The sequence below is a fragment of the Coturnix japonica genome, chromosome 5, assembly GCF_001577835.2.
Source record: "Coturnix japonica isolate 7356 chromosome 5, Coturnix japonica 2.1, whole genome shotgun sequence".
In the NCBI taxonomy this organism is placed as follows: domain Eukaryota; kingdom Metazoa; phylum Chordata; class Aves; order Galliformes; family Phasianidae; genus Coturnix; species Coturnix japonica.
In genome coordinates, this window is record NC_029520.1 from 9,300,065 (window position 1) to 9,323,269 (window position 23,205).

General features: G+C 42.9%; 1 protein-coding gene across 11 annotated transcripts in view; it reads left to right on the top strand.

The window, feature by feature from the left end:
* The window catches only part of TSPAN4 (tetraspanin 4), a 379,559-nt gene that overhangs the window by 347,045 nt on the left and 9,309 nt on the right, over window positions 1–23,205 (top strand). For all 11 annotated transcript variants that reach the window (XM_015863761.2, XM_015863758.2, XM_015863754.2 and 8 more), the window contains one exon: window positions 14,288–14,389. In XM_015863761.2, coding sequence (XP_015719247.1) covers window positions 14,288–14,389 — 102 coding nt within the window. The remainder of the gene's footprint in view (window positions 1–14,287; window positions 14,390–23,205) is intronic.

A 23,205-nucleotide genomic window follows, 5' to 3' on the forward strand; every position in this document is an offset into this window, starting at 1 on the left:
ACAATTCACAATGCGCTCTTCTATGTGGATGCATTTTGTTTTCACAACAGCAACACCTGGAGGCTTCCACTGTTGATCTTCGGACTGTAGGAACAGGTAAAGAAAATTGTCATCCCTGCCCCAAACATCTTTGAATTCCCTAAGACGTTTATTGCTATTGATCCAAGTCTGTCCGTATTAAGTTCTGAAATCAGTATGACAGCATGTCATGGTCTCATCTGACTGAATGGGAGCATTTTGGGTCACAAATGTCAGGTAGCCTTCCTGCAGCTGATCACAGGGCAGTGTTTTCTGAAATTGCTACTGTTTAGATGATGGAAGTTTTTCAAATAAAAAGTGAATGGGATTCTGAACAGGAGGGCTGTGCATCAGATGCTTTTCTAGGAGAAAGTGACTGCAGACCTAAGCACCACTGGTGACTTTGGCAGGCATCACAGTTCTGTGGCAGCAAGGGGCCTTCACTGCTCTGCTTTGTGCTCAGCACAGCCTGCTCTGTGCAGCCTGGGATTTAAGGCAGATGCCCTGGTGGTTGTTAGAGGTGGTTGTTAGAGGGGGGTATGATACAGGTGAGCCAGTTGATGACCCAAGGCAGGGTCTGGAGGACAAGTGAGGGACAGAGGGCAGAGCAGTGTTACTTCTAAAGAAATTAAAGCAGCAGAAATGACTGAAGTCTTTGGGCTGACAAAATATTCACATGGCACTGAGGGATGTGGTCAGTGGGCATGGTGGGGGTGGGCTGATAGTTGGTCTTAGGGATCGTTTCCAACCTTAGTGATTCTGTGATTTTATGCTTTTGGACCATGTTGTAGCACAATTTGTGCCCCAAAAATCACCAGTGGCCATTTTAAGGAAGCAGTGCCTGAGTCTCCAAGATGAGATGTGCTAAATAGACTGTCTTGTTAGATTTCAGTTTTTGTATCAGGATGGACTTGAAGTAAAGTTCAAGTTGCAAGGCAAAGGTGACATAATCTGGTATGAATAACAGACTCCCTATCCTTGGAAAACACCGTAACCTCTGGAAGGGCTGAGGGATTTAATTTAAGATTGAATGAAACTGTTAAGGTCATCTGTGATTCATAGCATTTCAAGCAGTGTTGTCACCATCAAACTAATTACATCTGAGTTATAACTTTGCAAAACTGTTGAGCCTTGATTTAAAGACAACTTTGACCGCGCCTCACTCCTCAATAAATTGTTCCATATATAGGTTTTTTTCACAGCTAAAATCATGCCTTCTTTCTGTCTTGTATTTGTCTAGCTTAAAATTCTACCCATTAACTCTCATAATGTCTTTTTCTGGTAGATTAAATTGCTGTGCACTGCTGAGAATTGCTTCTCCATACAGATACCTGAAGACTGCAATTAGGCTGCTTTTTAACCCTGCCATTCTGCTTAATTTATCCGAAAGCCACTTGATACAAAGCAGGAGTCTCAGTGATGGGGTTATTCTTATAGATCTTCTGTGAGATCTTTTCACATTTTCAGCTGATCTCCCAAAATATGGATATCAGTTCTGCAATGTAGCAATGCTGATTCAATTCAACTTTTATGCAGCTTATTTTAAATATACCCTCGGTCCTTTTGCAGATTTCCTACTTTCCAGGGTGCAACTTTACGGACTTGTAGAGTGACTGCTTTTCTTTGTTCTTAAATGTCTGTTCTTCCCTTTGGGCTGGATAAGCCACAGGCTCTGTAACCAAACAGTCCAAGTGATCTCAGCAGGTTATTTAATGCTTGTCACATTTTGTGTTATCTACCAAATTCCATTAGCAGTGATTAATTTTTTCTTTCCTTGCCTAGCAATGAGAAAAATATCAAATAACTTTGGGTGAGGAATTCACTGGATGAATCTCCTATTTTTATTAATGTTCCTTAGCTGCAAATTTACTTCAAAAATGCATTGAATGTCACTGCAGAGATTTTCCTTTCACTTATACCTCCATAAACCTTGAAGCTGTTAGTAAATCTCAGTGAAATTTGAGCTATTTAGAGGTATTGAGGGGAAGTGAGATGGATATGTGGAGAGATGCCCTCTGGAAAAAGAGGTCTCAGCGTTAGCTCAGCCTGCATTGTTAGACACCAGAGAATGCAAGGGGGAAGAAGGGGAGAAGGCAGTTTACAGCTTCACAAAGAGATGGGATCAATGCTTTTCTTTTGAAACAAGTCAATCTCTTAATTAGGAAAGAGTGGGGCTTCTTTTGATTTTTAAGATGAAAAGTTAGAAGCATGAGCTTCTAGCATCAGAGACAGCTGAAAATCATCCCCTGAAGTGTTCTTGAGACCATTGTCATACATGGCAGATTTAACCTTTCTCTTTAGCCTACAGTCCTCTTAGGGAGAGCTCATCCCTTTGCCAGGCTGCTTTTGACTCAACCAGATCCTAATTGACAGTAACTCAATCTGCCTGGATTACTTCAAGACCTCGATGCCTTTTTAGAAGCAGCGCTTGTGTATGGCAGAAAGTTGTTTCGGGTCTTCAGTTCAAACATTGCCTTTTGGAAACAGATCCACTTCTGGAAGATTTGTATGTTGGGTGAAATCAGGTGCGTGAATGCAGAAGTGGCTGGTGTTAACCACAACCAAATGAAATGAAATGGGGGGTGAGGAGGGGAAGAATGCAGTGTTTTGTTCATGTCTGCCAGAAAGCTTTTAGGGCTGGAGGGATTTTTGGAAGAGAAAATAGGAGATGGATTGGCATAGCAGGCAACAGGATAAAACTGATAGCATGGACTCATGCTCAGCAGGGGGGCTGTACTGTAAATGGGTGATGGTAGGCTTCAGATATGTGCACGTTTTTATCAGCAGTACTGGGTGCTATGGATGTGCTTGTGGAAAGCTGATGTTCCTCTAGCCCGATCTCAGAGGTGAATCAAAGATTACCCAAAATAACCTTTACAGATGTGTCATTGACCACTAGGCGACTGGCAGTCAATTAATCCAGGGTGAAATTATTCAGTGGAGATATGCCCTTTAAGGATCCTGATTAAGATGCAGCTTGTGCTTGGAACTGATTAAAAGTGATTGCCATCTGATGGGGATGGTGGTGTGGCCGGCGGTGATTTGATTGAGTTTGGATTATTGTAGACAGTTCTCTGTAAGATGTGACCTTGTTCTGATGTTGAGAAGCAGCCAGCCTGAGAGGGACCAACTGCAAGTTTTCTTCCCTTATCCTAAACAGTGACTCCTTTGGATTTAGAATGGGGCAATTTAATAGACCAGGCATCATTTTTGATGCCATATTTTTTATATTAGGGTACAGGATTTCAGGCTGTAAAGTCAGGTTTGGTGTGGTTTTGTGGGCACTAAAATTCAGTAATCAAAGAAGAAGAGTGCAGCATTGTTTCCTCTACCTTTGCAGTAAAGTTGTTGATTGTTGCAGGAGGTTCATGGCACTGAACTGTGCCTCGTTCCTTTTCCCCTGCCCAGTCTGAGTGGACCCAGCGACTCCATGGGTTCCACAGACATTGTGAAATTGAACACCAGCCTGTTGCTGTAATTACCAGCAAAGTTGATAATCTTCTATTATCTCATGGCTGTAGCTAGTCATTCACTGGTCTCTGAGTATTTTGTATTCGTCTCAGTCACAACATGGACATCTCCTGTCATTGGTGAAGCCTGCTTACCCACAGTCCATGGTGTGGTAAGTGATCTCCAAATGCTTGCTCATATGGCTTGTATATGATTAGGTGAGAGCAACTCAAACCACAATCTCTGTCGTGTCTTTTGCTGCTCATGTGAACAGTGTGTTCTTTCTTCAAGATATCCAGTTTCTCCTTTCCCCCAACCTGATTTAATTTAGCAGAATTTCTGCTGTTCATTTAGTGAATGCTGGTTCTAATTGGAATCAAAAGCGTGCGCAATTCTGTTGTTCCATATGAAGAAATTGCAGTCCTCCAATACCTGGCCTGTATGAAGGTTCTGTCATTTTACCTCTGTATAAACATGTGGGGAAACAACTACATTCCCTTCTTTGTCCCACCTGTGTGACTTCCCATTAGAAATGCAGTCTTTTGTGACATTATCAGAAGCACAGGGGATGTTGGAATCTTACATTTTGTCACCTAAGTGTGAATGGCAGTTTGTTTATTTGCTTATTTTCTACTATTATGGAAAGCAATCTCCATGTAGTTTATTCATTTCAGTCACTAGAGTCCCAAATCATTCCCTTCACAAGAAAATCTGTTTTCTGTGAAGTACGGTGAAGAGCTGCAATTGTTTCTTTCATTAAAACAAAGGAGGCATTTAATGGCAGTTATTCACCTCTGTTGTTTTTGTCATCTAGAAGCCTTCCAAGACACTTTGTTTACCACTATCTCTGCTGAAAAGCTACCTAATGATTAAAAACAGTAATTCCAGTTGCTCATGAAGGTCAGAATGATGTCAGAAATGCTGTTTTGGGGAGAGAATGGTTTAAAAACTTGCATGTACCCTGACAGAAACATGTTTTTGAGCCACTGGAGACACCATGTGACTGATGCCAAGCAGAAATATGAGCAGCTCCATTGATTTTAGCAGAGCCAGGCAGAATTCTGCTAGCTGAGGAGCTGGGATTCCTTTGATTCTTGTAAGCGCCCGTCTGTGTGACTGGAAGAAAATAATGCATTTTCAAGGAAGAAAATTTAGGTATGGAGATAATTACCTTCTCTGGTGTTTAGTCAGGAGGAAATTGAGATCTTATTCCATTTTCTTCAAAACAAAGCCAGGCAGCGGCTCAAATGGTCTTACTGAGTTTCTGCAGAGTATCCACATGTTCCTGCAAAGCCCTCAGCCTCCCTCTCTCAGAGCTGAGATTTCTGCTGCCCTCGTTCCAGGGCTGCATCATGCTGTTCCTGCAATGGGGCTGAGCAGAGATCATCCCATGGTAGGCATAAAGCTTGCAGCCATGAGCGTGCCCTCGCCTGTCGTTCCGTTCCCTCCAAGGACGATGGTAATTCTCCTCACAGCATTACTTATTTAAAATGAGTTCATTTCAGAGAAAGCATATCTTAAGAATAATAAAGCAGGCTGTGTGCATATCTTGCTTTCCCCTAAGGATTAACGGTCCCTGAATCTAGGAAGACACAGTTTCTTCGGTTCCGCTCCCCAGCATTTTTCTGCCAGCCTGCCTTTCCAGACAACTTTCTCCAGGCAATGTAACAGATTTTGACCCTTCAGTATGCTTCATCCTGTATGCATTTTGTTTGTTTTTAATGTGTCTTCTAGTTCTAATGCAGAGGAATGTGGTTTATCAGCAGATGTGTTTTCTCCTGGTTCTAAGGAACTGCGACCATTTCTTACCCCACTCTCCCCATTACAGCATACTCCAGCTACTGCTACTTGCTGGTAGGGCTGCCGGTATTGTGCTCAGCAGCCCAGTGCTGCCATCTATAAAATGGGCAGCTTCTGTGCCTTTCCCATGGCCCCAGAAAGAGTCAGGTGCTGCCATTCAGAGGCTCCATCTAGATAGTGCGCAATTGGTTTGACTGTCTCAGAGATGTAATTACCTCAGAGCAGAGGACCAATTCTGTATTTTGGCTTATATTCTTCTACCGCTATTTAAGTTTTTTGTACACATGAATTTTAGAGGTTGCCCATGCTTACAAGGTTTGAGGGGCTGGCTCGTCATCTCTTACCACAGTGGGAGATGGGGTGGGTGCGGTTTGCCTTTTCCATCACTCCTCCCCTGGTATTTCAGTAGTTTATTTTGAAAGCTCTCTCATTCACCTTTAAACCAAGTAGATAATTGAAGCTGAGGTTGATCCCGTGGGAGGCTGCCACAAATGGCACAGTGGGCAAATGGCCAAGTCCTTCATCTGTGTCAGTAACCTCCTGCCTTTCCCTTTCCCAGCTCACCGCATCTGAGAAGAAGCCTGAGTCCAATGTCACTGTTCCGCCTAATAGATAATGGCACGTTGGTCATTAGTTCCTGCCAGGGAGGAGGCTGTCTCCTTGCTTTGATTTGCCTCTGCACATCCTGAAGCCTTTGTGGCAGCTAATTGGATCTCAAGCTCTATTGACATCTGCATCCCTAGGTAGTTCGAGGGTTTTTCAGGGCTTTTTTTTTTGGACCGCATAGGTGGAGATAACAGGTTGTTAGCACTTGAAGCACAAATGCAAGTCACCTTTCAAGTGTCTTGGCAAACAAAGGCTCAACAGCATGTATAATGTTAATTAGCATCCTTCCCAATTTACTTATCTGAGGTTATACTGATGGTTGTTGAGGACAGATGAAAGTGATTATCTTCTTTTTTTGTAAAAAGGCAAAGAGGCTGAATACAAATATGCTGGAATTATTCTCAATATAAGCACAGGTTTTGAAATAACAGGCATTTCCCTCTTCCACTGTTGTAGGTTCTGTGTATGTTGGATTTCGATGCAAGAACGTAGCACAAAGGAGTGAGTCTACAGCCTGGCACAGGTGTAGACCTATTGGCACTGTAGATCAAGGCGATTGCCACTTAGTGGGACACACGGGACAGGTATTACTCTTTGGAGATGGTAGTTTGGGTGAGCAGGAAGGGTGGCACAGAAAGGAGAACTTTGAGGAGAGGTTGGGAGATCTGTGGCACTTGGCTGATGTGCCAAGACCAAGAGAAGTGTCTGAGAACAGAGGTTGGAGGACTACTATATGGCTGGAGAAAGGGGACAGATATCTTTGTGTCCCTTGGGGCAAAGTAGGTGGAGAAAGCCTACCACAAAAGGAGTTTCATTCTGGAAAAGGAATGACAGCATTTGCTAACAATGGCGCCCAACTTCGCTGGTGTTGAGGATGTTAGCATCATTTTCCCCAGCCATCTTAATAACCTGAAAAAGAATTTATTTAAATGTAAACAAAAAGTTCCTCATAAGGAATCAGTGTAAAATGTGTCCCTAGTGCTTTATTATTAATTCCGTATTTCACAAAAGATCATGCTCTTTAGTTTTCAGCTATTTGAAATTCCTCTGATGTGCTGGTGGACTTTGTCGCTCAAAATGCATAATGTTCAAGAAGAATTGACTTAATATCTTAGTAATTAATTTTCTGTGTTAGCCTTTTCTGAAGGTAATTGATTTGTTTTACCTGCCTCGTTTTACCTAAGCCAGCCTCTGTGCTCACTGCAGCATGTAGACTGTTTCGAAACAAGAAGCAGCAACCAAGAATTCATGTTTAAACATTTTATTCCTAGGCTTACTGAAAAGAAATCAAGGTTGTTTTTCTGTTGGTTTGGAGTGTTTGTTTGTTTGTTTTTAAGGAGAATGAGGACAATCTCACTGGGGAGTGCCAGTGCATTGGGTGCCATGGAAGACAGAGCTGGCTGTACACATCCTCTTAAATAAGTATCAAATGTGCTATTGGATTAATTCTATAGAATTCAGTATCAAGCTAAGAATATGCATAGCTACATCTGCATCTTAATATTTTGAGCTCTTATCTCTGAGCTAGTTACTGTGTACTTTATTTAAACAAGCTTGGGGACCTAATGCACAAGTTAATCAGCTGTTGCTGAGCATAAGAACAGATTAGATTGCAATGACCTCCTTGGCTAAAGAAAAGCATACTTTCCTCTTGCTCCAGCCATGATAGGGAGCTAAACAATTGCTTTTTATGGAGCAGTGAGAAAATGGCTCTCTCCCCTTGGACTGTAAAGGAATCATTTGAAAAATACTATGAAAATGAGGTGTAAATTGGTGGAAACTTTTGAGTTGTTCTTGCACAAAAGTTTTGAGATGCAAAGCCTAATGACTTGCCAGACTTGTGATCTCTCTATAAAAGAAAGGAGCAGTAAAGCCACTGTTGGAATCCATTGGTGTTATGATAGAATGGATTCAGGGGCTTCCTTTCTTGCAGCCTCAGCTATCTGCAATGTCAGGTGCCTTGCCATTTCCTTCTGTGCTTCTGAGCCTACAGCCAAAAGACTGGTGAAACTTCCTGGGACCAAACCACAGTCTGGGGAAAAACTGATTTGAAAACCGAGGTTCTTTGGCTTTCTTATCAGCACTTTTTTATAATGAAAACTATTGCAACTTTTTAGTTCTTGTTGGAGCATGTGGTTGGACTCATAGTTTCACCAGCTTCCCTCTCCAGGCCAGTTCAAGGTGTAAATGATCCTTCTTCTGCTTTGTGATGGACCTGAATTTAACCTTGTCAGTGTCAGGAGGGTCAATGTCCTTCCCAGTTGTAATTCTACTACTTAGCTCTTTTTTTGTACGAGGCTTCACATCCCAGGTTGGTTTTGGCATTCAAATGTGGCTTTAAGCCATGGAAAGCCATTAAGCTTTGCAGCAAATGCGCAGGATCCCTAAAAAAAAAGTTTGATTCCTGATGTAGGCTTTTGCAGTCAAATTAGGAAATGAGAATTCATTAAGCCAGTGGCTTGCTGTGTTTCAGGAAGCAATTACAAAAACTGTTAAGTTGTGGAGGTGCCTCACATGTGGGAAGGAAGTGAGGAAGAGGGTATCTCTGAGAGCTGACTGCAGCATCCTGGAGATGCTGTGTAGGACCAGTGACACTGACAAGAAATGTCTGTGTTGTACCTTGACCACCAAACATCAACAGAATTCATGCAGTGCTCCCTCCTTACCTCAGTAGTCTTTACAGTAAATTCTTATGATGATTTCAGTTTATGGGCAGATGGTGTAAGGAGGCATTCGGTGCAGAAGAAAACATGTATTGCTCTGAGCTTCTTGCTGTTGTAGACAGGCTTGGGGACATCTCATATAAAACAAGCCTTGCCTGTTGGTACAATCAATCTCATCTCTTCTTAGCAGGCAAGAGGGCTCCTACAAATGACCTTATAGATTAGGAGCTTTCTGTTTACATTCGATTTCCTACTCCCTGCTATTTGTAGAGAATGATTATCGGGGCATTAAATTTAAAGTTTTGCCCAATGGGAAACTATTGGACATTTTGTCATTTCCTTGTGGCTTCTCCTACCCCAGTGGAGAGGCAGAGAGGCAAGGGAAGCAATCACCAGAAAGGTCAGGAATATTTACTTACCTATATTGAAACGCTGCCGAAGTGGCTTTGGCCAGTCTGGGGGCTGGCTGGGTGAAATGTTTTGTTCATGATGTGGCAGGGAAGCAGTGAGGCTTGAAATTAAAAGCCTCTATTTACCTGTGTGTTAGCAAGCTGGGGTTGCTGCTGGCATCCTCTGTCTGGCCTTTGCCTAAAGGCTGTGCCAGAATACAAGTGACATGCTGGCAGCAAGTTGAAAATGAGATAATACCCATGGCTCCTTTTGGCCTTTCTTCTGGAGAGGAGTGCACAACCCCCCCCTCCCTCCCTTCAGTGTGCTGGGGCAGCAGGAAGGCTTTGGCTCTTTAGTATTGCCATGGCTTCAGCTTAATCGAAGACATGTATCACTCTAATTGTAAATATTGGTAAGACCTGTGTTCTGCACAGATACAACTTTCTTCTGTGCCCAAGAAGTTTTGCTCCAAAGCACTTCCTCCTTATCAGCAACAAAATTAGAGGACCAGGCTTCTTTGGGAGCAGTATTTGCCTTCCGTGTCATGCTTTAACAGTAAGTAGATAAACTCCAAAGCCTTTTATTTAGGCAGAGTGAGAGAAATTGCTACAGCTTAAGTAGCTATCTCAAGGGAATACAGATTATGAGGAAACCACTTCTAAATTCGGCCTGAACTTATACACAGGTTTATGAAAGGTGTTTATGGGACATTCTGCCACTGTTTTGTTGTCGATGAGGCCCGGGCAGATCCCTGCCCATTGCTCACACTACATCAGCTGCTTTCAGCCACTTTCCTGAGCCCTGAGCAGTAACTGCTGCAGTTACTCTCCTGTCCTGTCTCAGCTCTTCTCTCCCATTCAGATACTGACTGACCCCATTGCATGGAACTCTCTACACGTCACTTGTCTACCTTAGAGCAGTATGTGATTTTTTAGAAAGTCTTTTTAATAGTGTAATGAGATATTTAAGAGACAAAATAGGGACTTATGGAAGTCAGTGGAAAAATAATTGGGCTAGTCTCAGCAAGCTTAGGTTAAGTGCAAGTCATATGTGTGCCCCACTGGCATGTTGCACTGCTTTGTAGTGAGTGAATTTCCACAGTAAGCAGCAGGACACGGTAAATTTCTGTTAGCAGAACCAATGCTGAAATCCGATGGTGCTGATAAACAGGAATATGACTCCAATGTGTCTGAAGCCAGAAGTTGTAGGAATTGGTATGAAAGTGGTGCCTGGTGGAAGCTCGCTCCTTTCTCATCATTTTCCTGATGAATCCCAAGGAGAAAATGGATTTTTCTCTGCTTCAGTTCCAGATTCATAAAAGGTTCTTGCTTGTCTAACCTCTCTGCAGAAATCCCTGGTATTCTACATGACTAAAAATAGACAGCTCATTTAGGGCAACAGTCTTCCTGCTGGGAGTTCTTTATTATGCTTCATTGTGCTCCTCCAGAAGAGTTGCACTCTGTGAAAGACGTGGCTTGTGTATGGGAGAACGCAGCAGAATCCAATCACAGAATATTTAACAAAGTACCTACAGTCCCTGTTTTGCAAGAGCTGTTTTGCTGGGCTAAGGGCTGGTAGCACAGAGACAAACAAGAGAAGTTGATAGATTGGGGAGTGCTGGGTGGGTTCGTTTGCCAGCAGACTTGATGAATCACTCTGCTGCAGCCTCTCATTTTTCAGGAAGATCACTTTCTGAAAAACTCAAATGGAAGGCAGAAGAGACAGCTGGGGGTGTTTTGTGAGGTGGTTTTTTTCATTTAAATCAAGTATACAGTTAAATCAGTGTAAAGATATATTTGAAAGTCCTGGCTATTAAAATATTTTGAGGAGCAAACAAAATCTAGGCTAACAGGAAATGTAATTATCTGGAGGAGTATTTGTCAGCCATGTTCCAGAAGTAGGTGTTGAGTTTTGCTTAACCCTCTCTGGTCGAAACCAGCAGGACTTGTGTCTGGGACTTCAAGCAGCATTTCAGTTAGGTAAGAAAAAACATCCATCTTATAACCTCATAGGCATGTTATTCAAGAAAAGGCTAATGTGCTTTTAATAGGAGAAGCACGTGTGAACAATGTGTGAGATGTAGCCTGAATAAGAGTAGGGGTCCTGTTTAATATGTTTGCTGTTAGAAGTCCAAGTCTGCTGGTATCAAGACTGACCAGCTGATGTACATGCAGTAAGAGAAAAGGGCTCTGTGTAGCTGGCTGGAAGCAGAGGAGGCATAAATGGTGTGTTATTTCATGCTGTTACCCCTACTGCAGACACAAACGATAAGGGACCAAAGACCCATTTCCCTTCCTCTTGACGTGAAAGAGCTCAGCCCCTGTTGTGCTGCACAAAGTTATGCTCTGTGCTCTCACATCCACTTTCTGACTGTACCGAATTTGTTGCATCTTCAGATCAGTACTGGCAGTTTTTTATTGTCTTGTGGAAACATCAGCATCTGTAAGAGCTTTTGCAGGTCAAAACTTTTACCCTTTAACTTTTTCTGGATCTTCACTGTAGTCAGATGTGCAGAATTCATCCCTGCAAGCTGACCAGACTGATAGCTGGAAGAGTTATGGCACGGCCTCATTGGCTTGGCAGGGTGGAAGGCTTCAGGGGATGCTGAACAACCTTCTGACCCTAGCAGAAGCAAACAGGAGAGTGGGAGTGCTTTGAGGAGCAGCTCTTTGAGAAAGGTTTTAAATCAATTGCTGATCAGAGAATGTGCTCTGTGGTGCATTCAGAGCAGGTTGGTTAGAAGATCAGCTAGAAACAATCGTGAAGAACTGTGTAAAATGATACATTTATAGTCACTCAGACATAAAGCTATGTATATTTGTGTGTGTATATACATTAGACTACAAGACTTTCAGATAGCTCCCTATGCCAGTGGGCATGGAATAAAAAAGGGAAGAGATCTGGAGGGTGCTGTTTCACAACATCTGTATGCCTGTCTCCTTTGAAGCTGCAACAAGTTGATGACTGCCTGGAGCTGAGGGAGGAAATGAGACACACGTGTAGTGAGGGATTATAAAACGCTTGTATCCTCTTCTAAACAAGATTCAAACAAGCACTTATTTCTAAACTGACAAATAATAATAGTGGGCCACACAGTGCTCACAAATTGGTACTGAGGGACTTGATGCTGTTGCTTTGAAATATCAGGAACTGGTCTTGAAATACATGTTTTCTTGAGTAGCGTTCTGCTCAGTTTCTGAAATATGGAAAGCTGTTACTAGTTATGCAAGAATTTTATGCTGTGAACACTCCCTGTGCCAGGAAAAGTGGTTAGTTTTATGAGGAAGAGAGGGTATTCTTTGTCTCTGCAGGTTGCTGATTAGTGAGTCTTCTGGAGGTAGAAAGGAAGAGCAGGAATGCATGTAGAGGCAATCTGCTGAGACCGTGCTAAAGCACATGCAAACTAACAAAACATTACTTTTGATCCTGAAATACTTTATAAATGCTGATTGTAAGTTATTAAACATTATTGATCTCAAGCAGGGCATGAAGATTGCCTTAATGATGGCAGCCTGTGAGCCCAGGTAAAAGGATTACCATGCTGAGGCACCGCATTGGTTTTCCAAGCAAAATTTGAGCATAGAAATGCAAACTGCATGTATTGCATTCTTCTGGTGGCATGCCACTTAGATTTCAGAGAAACATCACTATTTCATTTGACCTCTTCCCCCTTCTTCCAGATTAGTGGTGATGGGAAGAGTGGGCTGATGTGTAGCTCTCTGACTTTGCAGGGCAGATCTTGTTAAGTGTGATAAATTAATATTCCAAGTAGACCTTTCTCTTTTGTCTTCAAGGCAATAAATCTAATAGCCAGATATCTGCCCTCAGCCATGCTGTTCCTCTTCACCTGTCCCTTTTCAAATTAGTTTTTCAACAATCAATCTATCTCAGTATCTCTGTAGGACACTAACTACATTTCCAAGCTTCTCTTGAACCATCCTAACTGATGGTTCTGCTTGAGACCAGGTCCAGTCAAGGCACAGGGATGTACACTGAGGGTATATGAAGAGCTGAAACTCAGTTCAGTCTAATTCTTAAATGAAGACTAGGAATCTCAGGTGCATATAAGCTTATCATTTATTGCCTGTAATTTTCTCAACTAACCTCAAGCTTAATGATAGCTCTCAGCTTTGCTTTTCTCTTCTAATTGACGTTCCAGTGACCGTGTATAACCCCTGCATAATATCAGAAGCAGCTTACACAGTGATTTGCAGTGGTAGCAAATCATGGTCTCATGGTCATCCATGAGACTATCAAGGTATTGAGAATAAGAGGTAGCTTTTTCGTGTACTGTCCTAAAGCTGTATTTTATTGGTGGCTCATCTTGGTTGCAGTTAACTTGTAGGAACAGAGTGAAAGAATTGGAGACACCAAGCAGAACCTGTGCACAATGAAGCAGAGATTTTTTGGATGTGATGACCTTTTGAGGCTGCAGTTTGTTGTAGGGTCACGTTGTTGAGTAACTTTACATTTACCCTCTTAGTTGAGCAATATTACATTTACCCCCATAATAATAAAAAGGGTTTGGAATTCTTGTTTTACGCTGTGAGAACTGCTTTGCATCCACTTCTCTTTCTTGGAGAAAACAAAACAAGTTCTGACCAAAGAACGTCAATGGGAAATCTTGGTGTGTGATAGAAGAAAAATAGCTTTATGCCCTCTGTTAACTCCAAGCTAGCAGTGGTTTCATTTTAGATGCCCTTGACTGAAGCAGCTGCTGTCTGAGGGGCATTCAGTAAGGAATCCCTTGTATGTCTGTTTTCTGATATGAAAGAGGAGTGTGCATTAACTTACATTGCCCCCATGAAGCAAACAGTCCATTTGTTTTATTATTTTCACTGTTGCAGCAAAAAGATCTGAGTGGCACCGTATTTGTCAGTTGAGTTTATAGCAGACTGATAGAGAAGGAACAGGTCTGCCTCTCATTCCTGCCGTACCTCTGCTGTTCATCAGACCAGCAGCAGTGGAAGCACCCAATGGAGCAGGGAATGGGAGTGTATGAGCATATATGAGTAGCACTACTCAATGCTTTTCATTTCCAGCGGAAACATCAGGTTAAACTGTGAATATCCATTTATTATTTACTTCCTCTCTATTGCACCTTGGTGATTAAATGAGAAGGGAAAAGGTGTTCTGGAGGTCTGCAGTGGAAAACGTGAGCATTCACTTTGAATAGGAGCTCCTTGTGTTCCCTACAAAACTCAGATACCTGTAATAGATACCAGTTATACAGGAGGAAGGCCAGCTAACTTTTTGTTTGCTTCAGTATCTGGCTGTGTTCTGATATTTCCATCCCTGCACTTTGATTTTGAAATGTTGTACTCAGCAAATGTTGAGTTTTGTGTCTTTTGTTGTTTCAGATTGACAAGTATGCTCAGCGGGATCTGAAGAAAGGGCTTCATTTGTATGGGACAGATGGAAATATCGGCCTAACTAATGCGTGGAGCATCATTCAAACAGATGTAAGTCTGATTTATTTTTTTATTTTCCCTTCCTCTTTACCCTCTGGGTTCTGAAACAGCATATTCTGAGTTTGAACCTAATTAAACCCCTAGATCCCACACCAACCTCTTCCTCTTATCCAGTGAGCACATTAGCAACTAAAATGCTCTCTGTTGCAAATGTTGATTTTGTTTATTTCTCATTTGCCGGGATAGCTTATTTCTGTTAAATATTTATAATGTGTTGACACCTAAATACCACTTTGATTGCTGTGTGGAGAGTAGAGTAGAGGGTCAAACAGGAAATCTTCTCTTTAAAGTTGAAATGATAACTGATATTGGAGTGAACAATGATAGCATGATAACAAACACCTTGAATCCAACGTGTTTCTGCCTTGTTTCCTTTTATAGCTATTGTAGAAAATGGAAACTGTCCGTGGTGTTTGCAACCTCCTCCTACAGTCAGTGCATTATTTTCCCAGCAGAGTTCAGTCACTCTCCATCACAGATGGGCTGGGAACACTTTTTGCTGTGTTACCACCGCTGTCACATCCTTCCAATTCTCTGACAACACTCTGCCAGTGTTTGTCTCACAAGGCAAAGCTCAACTCCATAGCTGCCTTTTCTCTTTTGCCCTTGTCCAACTTGCTGAGGAAATGCCATCACTTACAGTCCAGGTTTATTAGTTCTGTCCTTCTATTTTCATATTTGATGCATTTATTGCTTGTGGGTATGATCTTTCTGATCTGAGAAATACTTCTTGAATGAAGAACATGCGTCAACTTTTCTTCGGCTTTAGGAAGAAGCACTTGTGCTGCCTTGGTTTCTCTCTGAAAGTCTTGTGTAGCTTTCTCAGAGCTTCTCATTCCAGAGGTGATAGCACAGTACAGACACGCAGGGTTCAGTTTTGCCTCTGATGTCTTAAACAACCTCTGGCCCATCCTTCCAGTGCAGTCAGCCAAGGAAGGGTTTGGGAGGTTGAATGTTCAGGGTCACTACCAGAAGGAAGGCATTGATTTGCTCATCTGTGTGCATCTTTGGGATCTTTGGGGCCGAGTGTCCTGTCTGCACTGAGTGCAGCAGAGAGGCTATGTATGAAATTCTTAAAACAGCTCATGTCCAGCAAGCCAACTTACCCATCCTGCATCCTAGCAATTGTATGTGGACGGTTTCTTTGTTAAGGGCACTCAGCATTTTGCAAAACTTGGTCTTATTTTTCTCTTCCAATTCTATGACTGGATAGGAGAAGATCTACACTGCTGCTAAAAGAAATATCTTTCAAAGTGCCGGGCCAACCGTGAGCTGTATGAAGTGCAGAGAAAATGTTTAAGGTAATTGCTTGTTTCAGAGAAGATACAGCAGCTCTACTCCTAACTTTATTATGTAGTAACATTTACTAAGATATTTGAAAGAAATGTTAGTACAGTAAATTTGAAGTAAATATTAATACAAGCAATCAGTACTTCAGACATTCACTTTGTGGTGAGAAATTCAAAAAGCTTTCTGTAACCAGCAAAAGGTGAAGTAGGGATGTGCTTGCAGTCCTTAAAGAGAGCAGGAAGGGATATGGTTTTTGAAAGCAGAAGACGCTGCTATTGATCTGAGAGCTAAAACAGTACAACAGAAATAATTGATGGTAAGGTGCCATTGTGCAGCAGGATGCTGGATCCTCCTCTGAGCTGTGGACTGGGTTTTTTCTAAAAGAAATGGTCTTGTTGAGTGACAAGGTTGGGCTTGATAGTCTGTGGTATATGTATTGCTACAGACTACTTTGGTCTTGAAACCTATTAGTGTCTAAAAGGGGGTCTTCTAAGTTTCAGATGTCAGCTAGTTCTTGGGAGCCCAGAAGATAACAGGGAAGTGCCATCAGTAGCCATGTTCCATCACTCTTTCCTAACATGGCAACATTGAAATTCCCATGCACTGGCTTGATGTAGTGTTGAAGTCAGCATGCTCAAAGTGCTGGGGGCTGAGGACAAAAGCAAAATGATCCCAGAGATCCGTATTTACTGCTCTGCTTGGTAGTTTTTCATGTGCATCTTTCTAAAGTATTTTGGAATAGACTATTGCAGTGGTGCAGTGAAGGCAATCCCAGCATGGTTAATTATGTAAAGCACTTTACACTTGAATAGCACTATGTAAATGCCAAGTATTATTTTTTGTGTTCAGTAGTAATCGGTACCTCTTACACTGCTAATCAGTAGAGTGTAATCACTGATAGGAGGATTAGGAGCATACAGGGGACTTCAGGAAGGGAAGGTCCCAGCCCAGAAGTGCAGTTTTCATTCTGGCTCCTGAAAGACAGCTCTCAAAAACCCCACACTAGAGCTAATTGTGTTGCCATGGAGGGGAATGTCTCAGCACAGATTCTTTTCATGGACCCAGTAGACATCAGTCACTGGCTGAGCTATGGGCTGTGTGTGTATGGGGACAGCATCACAAGCAGGAGTGTCAGAAAAAAAGTTAAATAAAACATGACAGTAGCAGAACCCTGTGCTCCTCCTTTGCCCTCCCCTCCACAGTGACACTCCTTTCTTTGCAAAGTTATGATTTGGAGTTTGACAGCACTGTGGTGAAAGCACTCAGCCACACTGAGCCTTAACTTCTTCAGGAGTCCACCTGGTAGCTTAAAGACCATTCCCTCCTGTGTATGGCACCTTCCCCATAGAGAAGGGGAACCACGTGGAGCAGGTGGCATTTGGTTTTTGTGGGAATGGCTGATCACAGCTCGAGAGTATGGCTGTCTGATGCAAACACAGGCACTTGTGAACAGTGATTCTTGTCATTCTTCCAGGTTCTGGATACCTGTTATTTCCCCTCTTTTGGAGGCCTTCCTTCATTGAAGCCTTTTTTAAACCATGACTAAGATTCAGATAGTTTAGGGCATAACTTACGCTGACCTGCGTTGTGTTCCTCACTAGCCAGGACTAGGTGAAGTTCCAGGTGGAGATCATTAGGAAATGAGAAACGGGCATTAATTTTTAAAATGTTGCTTCATCCCAACAATTTTGTGATCAATACTGGAATGGTTCTCCTTTTAACTAACCAGGCGGTAATTTGAGGAGCATGTAGGAAAAGCATTAGCTTCACTAAAGTGAGCAAATTCAGCTCACTTTTATTGCTGTGTGATGCCTTTCCTGTCTATTTAGATCGCTGTAACTGAGAGCAAAATCTCCCTCCACCCTGTTCAGTGTTAGATCAAAACATACTGTGGCATAACAGCTGAAGTAATCCCAGAAATCCATTAAACATTATATGATTTCAAACTGTAATTATCTTTTTCATTACTTTTTACAGTGATGGAGGAAAAGGGCACACTACCCTGTCCCTCCTGCTCTGTCACGTTCACAAAACCAATTAGTAATTGCTAAAACCAGACCGAGGCAGGGGCTGGGTGTCTGCACGGTCAAGTTTATTCATTCATTTAAAAAACCCTGTCCCAACCTGTCTGCTCTTGTGAGATATTGGTAGGAAAAAAAAAAGAAAGAAAGAAAGAAAGAAAGAAAGAAAGAAAGAAAGAAAGAAAGAAAGAAAGAAAGAAAGAAAGAAAGAAAGAAAGCAAAAAGGCTAATTCTAGTAATTTCATAGAATCAATACCGGATTGGCATGTTGGGTTTGGAAGGGACCTAGGAAACTCATCAAGCTCCATGCCCCTGCTCCGATTGGTAGGGCCAGAGTACAGTAAAGATCGCAATCCAGTAATCTTGGTTTTTTCTTCATATTTCCACTGCAGTGAGGATGAAATTCCGTTTGTGTTTTTTGGACATTCCAATATCTGGCCCTAGGAGATCCCAAGCAGTTAAATTGGCTGTAATAACACTCACACACACTACACAGCTATCTCGCCGCACGCACTGCATGCCATACCCACAAGCAGGCTTCAGAGACTGGAAGTGCCAAGTGGATGCAGTTTGGCTGGAAAACCTGCAGCAGCACATTGGGCCTGAGCAGTCCCATGTGTCCTGAGTGCTTGGGAACCAGTGAGCCACTTCAGAGCCCCTTGGAATCAATACGAGGCAGTGATCGATGCTTCTTTAAAAAGGAGGGGGAAAAAAAAAAACTGGTCTGATTATCCCTTAAGAGAAAGAACCTCCCACGTGAAACATGTGAAACAAACAGCAGAGTTTCATCAGTATTCCTGGAAACGTTCAACAGTAGGAGGCTGGAGACACAGAGGCAATTGACAAAGCTTTTTGCTTGTTTCAGAGTGTGTAGTGGTGTGTGCGGTGTCCTGCTCTACTCTCACCTTGTGCTGTAAGTACCTGCATTTGTTCATGCAGGTGTGCACAATTACATCTAATTAGACATGCTCTATCACAGCTACAAGCCCTAGCATCAAATGATCTGAGGTGCCCGGGTTAAGGCGTCCTAACAGTTGCCTTGCTGGTTTTTCGATTAGAAGCAGTTAGTCTATATCTCTGCCTGGAAAAATTGCCCCTTGGTGAAGTGTCTCTGTCTAGATTCAGCAAAAGAAGCACAAATGGTTTGCAATTGTCTTTTAAGCTTTGATCTGGATAATGAAGATGGAGGGTGACCCACTCAAACCAACTGCGGCTTGTTTCCTTTTTCTTGCCTCTTAATTCACCCTTCTGCCCATGGGTCAGTGCCTCTGCTCCCTGCAGATACTGTTCACCTGACCTGGTCTTCACTGCATACTGCTTAACTTGCCTCGTGGTGGCTCTCCGTTTAGCCTTGGTGTTAGTACACTGTTTTAGGATTCTGTATGAGCCACTGCTTAATTCCATCGCTCATCCTTTCTTTGTTTTCCAAGGGCATGGCATCTCCTTTCAAATGTTATCATTATTACTTCCAGTCCCACAACCCTTGTGCAACTTCATTCTGTTTCTCACCCTTCATCTCTTCTTAGCCCTTTCTCTTCTTGCTGGGACTGCCTTATCTGTCAGCAGAGGCAGCTAAATAGCAGTATTTAATCCTCTGTTGTTATATAGCTAGGGACACGGAGACCTGCACCTGGGCAATGGTAATGGGTGACTAAGACTAGACCAGATTTATCTCTGCCCCTCTTATTTCCACCTTTTGGCTTACAGGAGAGTTTGACGTGCTGTTAGGAATCCCAATCCTAGACTTCACCACAGTCTGCTTTGCAAGCCCCATAGAAACAGTTGTTCTCAACTCCTTCAGCTGAGCTTGCCAAGACTATCAAAAAACCTTACATTTCCAGTTACTTAATTCTGATCAGACCTCATTGACACCTTCATCCACGCAAAATTATGTGGAGAAAGGGGTTCAGTTCGATCCGTTCAAACTCATGTCACTTGTGTTTGTCCAGAACATCACTCAGACACCTCAGACCTTTCTGTGTCACTCTCTGCATCACGTATGAGCCACATTTTCAAGGCCTGCTTGAAAATACAAGCTGTCTGCCTGCACTTCCAACAGTCTTCGAGGCAGGGCTGGAATTGCCATGAGCCAGTAATGATGACAGCCTGCGGAGACACTTTCTTGTAGTACTTTGTCCATGGATAAACCCTCACTCTTCAAACATGTGCCATGTGTTCCACACAGCTCCTGTCTGCTTTTGGGACATCTTGCTCATGAATTGCTGCCTTGTGTGCGGGAGCATAAAGGAAAAATGTCACATAAACTTCTTTTTTATCTCGCCTTTTTTGTTATGTTGTAGAAAACGCAGCTTGTGAATGTTTCATTTTGGGGTGTACAAGCTCAGGATTGACTGCTGCCACGGACCTTGGATCCAATTTTGACGACAAGAACTCCGTCAGCGCAGGTGCCTACTTTGGGAGAAAAGTCTGGATTTTGTTTGGCTGCAAAAAAAAAAACCCAGCCACTGTCGAGGCACTGAAAACTGCTGTATTGCAGCGCCCTTGTTCTGTGAGCAGGCAGCATGTGACACTCTGCCCTCTATNGAAAGAAAGAAAGAAAGAAAGAAAGAAAGAAAGAAAGAAAGAAAGAAAGAAAGAAAGAAAGAAAGAAAGAAAGAAAGAAAGAAAGAAAGAACAAAAAAGGCCTATTTAGTATTTCATAGAATCATAGATTGGCTTGGGTTGGAAGGGACCTTAGGAATCATCAAGCTCCAAGCCCCTGCCATTGGTAGGGCCAATACAGTAAAATCCATACAGTAATCTGTTTCTTCATATTTCCACTGCAGTGAGATAGAAATGTTGTGTTTGACATTAATTCCTGGCCCTAGGAATCCCAAGCAGTTATTGCTGATTAACTCAAAAATAAAGCTATCTGCACGCAGCACTGCATGCCATAAAAGCAGCTCAGAGACTGGAGTGCCACTGGATGCAGTTTGGCTGGGAAAAACACTGCAGCAGCACATTGGGCTGAGCAGTCCCATGTGTCCTGAGTGCTTGGGAACCAGTGAGCCACTTCAGAGCCCCTTGGAATCAATACGAGGCAGTGATCGATGCTTCTTTAAAAAGGAGGGGGAAAAAAAAAAACTGGTCTGATATCTCAAGAGAAAGAACCTCCCACGTGAAACATGTGAAACAAACAGCAGAGTTTCATCAGTATTCCTGGAAACGTTCAACAGTAGGAGGCTGGAGACACAGAGGCAATTGACAAAGCTTTTTGCTTGTTTCAGAGTGTGTAGTGTGTGTGTGTCCTGCTCTACTCTCACCTTGTGCTGTAAGTACCTGCATTTGTTCATGCAGGTGTGCACAATTACATCTAATTAGACATGCTCTATCACAGCTACAAGCCCTAGCATCAAATGATCTGAGGTGCCCGGGTTAAGGCGTCCTAAAGTTGCTGCTGTTTTCAAGACAGTATCTAATATTTGCTGAAAATTGCCCCTTGGTGAAGTGTCTCTGTCTAGATTCAGCAAAAGAAGCACAAATGGTTTGCAATTGTCTTTTAAGCTTTGATCTGGATATGAACTGGTGACCCACTCAAACCAACTGCGGCTTGTTTCCTTTTTCTTGCCTCTTAATTCACCTTCTGCCATGGGTCAGTGCCTCTGCTCCCTGCAGATACTGTTCACCTGACCTGGTCTTCACTGCATACTGCTTACTTGCCTGTGTGCTCTCCAGTTTCCTTGGTGTTAGTACACTGTTTTAGGATTCTGTATGAGCCACTGCTTAATTCCATCGCTCATCCTTTCTTTGTTTTCCAAGGGCATGGCATCTCCTTTCAAATGTTATCATTATTACTTCCAGTCCCACAACCCTTGTGCAACTTCATTCTGTTTCTCACCCTTCATCTCTTCTTAGCCCTTTCTCTTCTTGCTGGGACTGCCTTATCTGTCAGCAGAGGCAGCTAAATAGCAGTATTTAATCCTCTGTTGTTATATACTACACGGAGGACCTGCACTGGCATGGAATGGGTGACTAAGACTAGACCAGATTTATCTCTGCCCCTCTTATTTCCACCTTTTGGCTTACAGGAGAGTTTGACGTGCTGTTAGGAATCCCAATCCTAGACTTCACCACAGTCTGCTTTGCAAGCCCCATAGAAACAGTTGTTCTCAACTCCTTCAGCTGAGCTGCAAGACTACAAAACCTACATTTCATTACCTTAATCTGTCAGACTTTGACACCTTCATCCACGCAAAATTATGTGGAGAAGGGGTTCAGTTCCGATCCGTTCAAACTCATGTCACTTGTGTTTGTCCAGAACATCACTCAGACACCTCAGACCTTTCTGTGTCACTCTCTGCATCACGTATGAGCCACATTTTCAAGGCCTGCTTGAAAAACAAGCTGTCTGTCACTTCCATCTCTTCGAGGAGCTGATTGATAGCGAATGATGACAGCCTGCGAGACCTTCTTGTAAGATTTCCAGATAAACCCTCACTCTTCAAACATGTGCCATGTGTTCCACACAGCTCCTGTCTGCTTTTGGGACATCTTGCTCATGAATTGCTGCCTTGTGTGCGGGAGCATAAAGGAAAAATGTCACAAACTTTTTTTTTCCCCTTTTTTGTTATGTTGTAGAAAACGCAGCTTGTGAATGTTTCATTTTGGGGTGTACAAGCTCAGGATTGACTGCTGCCACGGACCGGATCCAAATTCTGAGCAGAATCGTAGGGAGGTGCTACTTTGGGAGAAAAGTCTGGATTTTGTTTGGCTGCAAAAAAAAAAACCCAGCACTGTGAGCACTGAAACTGCTGTATTGCAGGCCTTGTTCTGTGAGCAAGGCAGCATGTGACACCTCTGCCCTCTATTGGTGTTGAATGGCAGCTCTGGTTCGTGTGCAGCAAACGGCCCATGCAGCCTTCCTTGCCCATAAACCCCATTGTATCACAGAATCACAGAATGACCCGGATTGGAAGGGACCTCAAGGATCATGTAGTTCCAGCCCCCCTGCCTAGCGGGGCCACCAAACATTCACATTTACTAGATCAGGTTGCCCAGGGCCCCGGAAAGCTCTCTGTGGGACCATGTAGATACCAGGATGTTAATTAGGTCCCTAAGTCCTGGTGATGCAGAACTTGGTGTGGTGATGAGTTATCAGAAACATGAGGCGCATGTTGTGTATGGAAGTGAAAAATACTGGGCAAGCTCATATATAATCAGGTTTAAAAAGACCTTGGCAAGTTGATTCAGGGCCAGGTAGGTTGCTGGTATAGCCTTGGAAAAGTGTGAAGTACTGCCCATAACTGAGAGCTACGCAGCCCCATGCCTGTAAAGCCAAGCAGGCTGCCTTGTTTCACTCATTAAAGCAAGTGCTGAAGTGCCTCAGTACCTACAAGTTCCTACATCTGAGTTAGCACAGGAGTGGCAGATGGTGTATGCATCTACATGCTAATGATCCCCGCTTGTTTTTATCACAGGCACATCACAGTTCCCGCAGGGGAAGATGGTCACAGAGCCATTCCCTGTGCTGTTACGTACATTTCCTACACTTGCATC